We start from the raw sequence: 4,439 nt of genomic DNA, 5'->3' as shown, positions 1-4,439 counted from the left end.
GAAAATAGCCTCTGGCTCGGCTGTGAAGAAATATTTCCAGTGTAAACCCTCCCCCCCTGTCCGTTTCCCTCCCGAGGAATGCCCTCCCAATAGTATGTTCTGAAATATGCATATGTTTCCTTGTCCACCGTCTCGCCGTCTGCCCAGATATCCCAATTTACCCCCAGAAAAGGAAAGGGAAAACAAATGTTTTTTCTTCCTTGTAACAATACATTATCCCATAGATACAGTCGACATAGAAAAAAGAAAAAGGTGTCAGGGAAAATAAATAAAAAAGGATGCTGTGATCGCCTTCCGCCGCCCCCCTTTTCCCCGTGGTATTTTATACAAGCTCGTGAATATTAGAAATTGCCCCTGGTGCCCGGTTGTTTTGTTTTGTTGCTCTTGCCATCAGGTTTCCAATCGTAGTTCGTCGTGAAGTGATGAAAGAAAAAAGAAAAGGTGTTCCATTGGTATAATGGATGAAGGGAATCTTTGTTTTGGGCTTTGTTTGATGTTTGCTTTCTTTGTCTTTGGCGTGGAGGCGTTGCTCTAGATGCTACCTCTCTTGATGTGGGCTGTGCGTCGCTGCTTCAGGCTCTCGAGGTCCTCGTCAAAGGCCTCGCCGTCGCTGAGGGGAACGCTAGAGCGCTTGCCGTCATCGTACTCGCTGCGCTCTGTTGACGGCAGGATCTTGCTCTCGCCGCTGCGGCTGGACATGGCGTCGGACTCAGCACGGGCGTTGCTGATCATGGTGGGCAGCTGCCGGCGTCGAGCGTTGATGAACCAGTTGGAGATTTGGTCTAGGGGCGAAAGGGTTAGCGTTTAGTTCACGGGGTTTTTTTTGGTGGAGGGGGAGGCGTGTGGCGGCGGAGGAGGACTTACTCATTTGCAGTCCAGTCTGGCGCATGAGCTCCTGCTTCTCGTCCTCTGTGGGGTACGGGTGGTGCAGGTGGGCGACAAACCACGCACGCAGCTTGTCGGTTGTCTCCTTTGGCAGGTTGCCGCGGCGCTTGCGTTGCTTACTGTCACCGTGCATGCCCATGGCTCCGAGCTCGCCGATGCGCATGAACTCGGGGTAGTGACCGTAGCCGGCGGCTGTGAAAGGCGTGCGGTCAAAGGGGTGAATTGAACCCAGGGACAGAGACTGAACTCGGCTGGGGTGGTGGTAACCGTAGGGGTAGCCGCTGGCGCGGTAAGCCGGGGCGGTCTCCATCATGGGGCCGGTAGGCATGCCCATGGATGGGCGGATGGGCTGGAACTCGTCCTGGGAGTGGCCACGAGCGCGTTGCATGGGAATGGGGTCCCGCTCGAAGTTCATGGGAGGAAGGCTGGGCAGACTTGGGCGAGCCTCTGATCGGTCGACGACCTCCATGGCGGGGGACCTCATAGAGGGCATGCCGGAAGACGACATGTAGGGGCTCGTTCTTGCGGATCCGGTCCAGCTCTCGGTGGCAGCGCGGGAAGGGACAGGCGGGGAGATCTGGCGTTGAGGAATCCGCGCAGGGCTCTCATAAAGTCTGGGAACACGGCTAACCCTCTCGCTGTCCTGCTCCTCTTCGCTCGAGAGTCTCCTCCTCTTGTTCGAGGTTGGCGAGTGGACGTACTCGGGGGGCGTCATCACACCGGCATACCCTACAGTTGGCGAAGTGTTGGAGGATGTGGTCCTCGCGTTGGATGATGTCTCCTGGGGTTGCAGGCGGATGTGGAGTTCTGGGATGGCCTGAGAAAGGTGTCAGTCAAGGAAGCCCGTACACTACTTGAGCGGGCTTTTCAAACCTGTCGAATCGATGGCAGAGCGATTCTCTCAGGCTCTGTGCGAGGGCGCGAGGAGTAGTCCGAGGCAGACCTCCCGCCATCCCAGGGGTAGTTCTTGAATGCTGAATGGGGCGACGGGGCAGTCATGGCGAGCATAGACATCTTGTAATGATCTCTTTGGAGAATGAAAGTCTTTGGACACGACCGTTGCGGACGAGACACTTTTGGTGCTCGCTCCTGTGAATGAAAGAATGGCGGGTTCGAAAGATGAAGCCGCACGGCGGATAAGGACTGCTACTGGTCAGCTTGAAAGCCCTCGCGGGATGGCTCGGGAAATAAGCCGTACCTATTTCGGTCCAGCCAGGAAGTCGTGATGGTGGAAGTGGCAGGTCGAGAAGCGTTGCTCCTGTATTGCCTGGTGATGCTGCTTAGGCGGCGAGGTCGAATAGAGTCGGTATAGTATTGCTCGTCAACGACAGGCAGGCGTGAAAGAAGAAAGAGAAGTAATAAAAGGATGCCGATGTGATAGTCAGGTGGTCCCAGCCGTTCTTCTGAATCAACAACAGCTCGAATGGGATGATGGTCGGTAATGGTCGAGACAGATGCAAGGTGGGATGGCAGTCCTTTTGTATATCTTGGAGCTTTGGGAGAGGTCTTGTGCAGGTAGATTAACGGGCAAAGGCGCACAGACGAGGTGCCAAAATAGGAAATGGGAGAGAAGTGTCGAGGAGGAGGACCCAGCGACGGGCCAAATTGGACAAATTAAGACGGTGATTTGAGCACACTGAAACTGACACGAACCAGCCTCAGACGAAAGAGCCCCAGCTAGTAGTAGGTTCTTGTGAATCGGACCGTGGAGAGTTGAGGATTTGAACTGGAGAAGAAGCGCACAGCCCTCGGATGCTTAATGCCTTGCTATGTATCTGGGAACGAGGCCTTTGCTAATGTGGGGGAGGGAGGACGGTTTTGACGGAACGAACTAAACCTGAACTAGCCCAGAGCTGCGAGGCATGGGCAAGGGTGGCATGGCAAGAGGACGATCAGGGTACAAGCAGCCGACGATGAGGAACGAAGAGGATTGCCCGCCTCGACCAGGGTCGCAGGACCACGCCGTCAGTACCCACACCCAGCCAGGGTCTAGTCCTGGGATTGCTTCGGTGGCGTACCCTCTGGCGGGCAACGGACTGATTATGCTGGCTTGTGGTGGTACTGGGATTAGCCAGCAGGACAGAGCATGGATAGGGGTCTGAACGAAGCGTCCAGGATACAGGAAGGAGACTGGAAAAGATGGGAGAAGCACTAGTCTGCTTGAACAGTGACACGAAAGAGCCACTAGGAAGGCGTAGTGTCTTTTGCTAAGGGTCTATTGTACCCCCCGGCTGCTCGTGGCTCCCACCTGGGGCCAGGACGGTTGTGATGTAGATGAAATTGCCCGAAGGGGGGCGGGTATGGAGATGCTCAATGGCGCTGCATTACTCCAACGACTGACTGACTGACTGACTGCTCGGCGTGCCCATCACATATGCAACTGGCGCGCGCGCGCGCTGGCGTCGAGTTGCCTCACCCTCCAGCCTAGCCCGTTCATTATCCGTAACGCTCTGGCCGCGGTTAGGTCTTATGACGGACTCCCAGTGCCATGTATAAGCCAAAGAAAAAATGTGCACAAAATACATAAAATAAAATAAAAGAACAATGGACCGGGGCAGCATTGGCGGCGGCCCTGACTCTTGCGCTGGTACGTGACGGTGCCTGGCCAGCCTGGCCGTCATTTCCCAATAGGAGTACATCGAGCGAGACAGAGGAAACCGGAGATGCGGCAATAAAGAACGGATGCAAGGCATATTGCCCAAACAGGACGTCCGTTACAACGTCAAAGTGAGGTTGACACAAGATGAACGAGAGCGAGGACAACGCAACACCAGCCCGCCCCACCTCTGATCCTGGAACGCAGCAACACAGTTTTACGGTATCGAATATTGATGGAATCGTCCTTGTTGGGTCGGTCCGCTGGGCGATTGCCGCCGCCGAAGCTCAGGTATCGAAAATAGAAAACAGCGGCACTCCTGAATTTTCCTGAACTTCATACAGGACCAGCTGAACCGTCCGTGAGCAATTGGGCCTTGGACCTGATCGCCAGCCAAAGACGAAAAGGACCTAGTAGCTCCCAAGCGTTCACCTTTGGAATCTCTCGATTTAGCACGTTGGTGAGCGGAATCCATCGCTCGTGCTCACAGATAAGGCGCCGTTGGCTCTGCATATCCTGGCATCTTTCCTTTTGTGCACATGGTTAGGGAGTGAGACAGCCTTCGTTGGGCGTGTATCGATTATGTCATGACATGGAAACGTCTTGGCAGGAATGGGAACTCCAGATTACGGTGGTGCGTTACAACACTGCAATATGCACGTCTTTTTGCGTCTCGTTGTCGAGGTTCCGGTTCAATTCCGTATGCCAATGTATGCGTGTGCGTGTATGGTGTCGAGTGTGTGGTGGTGCGTACAGCAGTCCTCTGTAAGGTAGAGACGGTGTTTTGGTGGAGGGAGACGGGGGGTCGGGAAGGTCAGCCAGGGGAGCCCTGACGTGACGGCGCTCCCCTGCTTGTCCTTCCATCGATCCCATCCACACCCCCCTCCAATTCCTATCCATCAGCCATCCCAAAACAACAAGGCGCGCCGGAAGCCTCCTGGGTGTGAAGATGGAGGGC

The 4,439-nt window shown here is 55.1% G+C and overlaps 1 protein-coding gene across 1 annotated transcript; it reads right to left on the bottom strand.

Moving 5' to 3' along the window:
* Positions 1 to 531: 531 nt before the first annotated feature.
* Positions 532 to 1,899, bottom strand: EsH8_IV_000404 (homeobox domain-containing protein; the record flags this gene model as incomplete). Its single annotated transcript, XM_083265294.1, has 3 exons — positions 532 to 782; positions 865 to 1,702; positions 1,759 to 1,899. 3 exons carry the CDS (start codon positions 1,897 to 1,899, stop codon positions 532 to 534), a joined length of 1,230 nt encoding a protein of 409 aa, XP_083124189.1.
* Positions 1,900 to 4,439: the final 2,540 nt, after the last annotated feature.

The sequence above is a fragment of the Colletotrichum jinshuiense genome, chromosome 4 (genome assembly GCF_051148585.1).
Source record: "Colletotrichum jinshuiense chromosome 4, complete sequence".
Lineage (NCBI taxonomy): Eukaryota > Fungi > Ascomycota > Sordariomycetes > Glomerellales > Glomerellaceae > Colletotrichum > Colletotrichum jinshuiense.
Note: the sequence above shows the minus strand (reverse complement) of the source record. Positions and strands in the feature narration are given on the sequence as shown.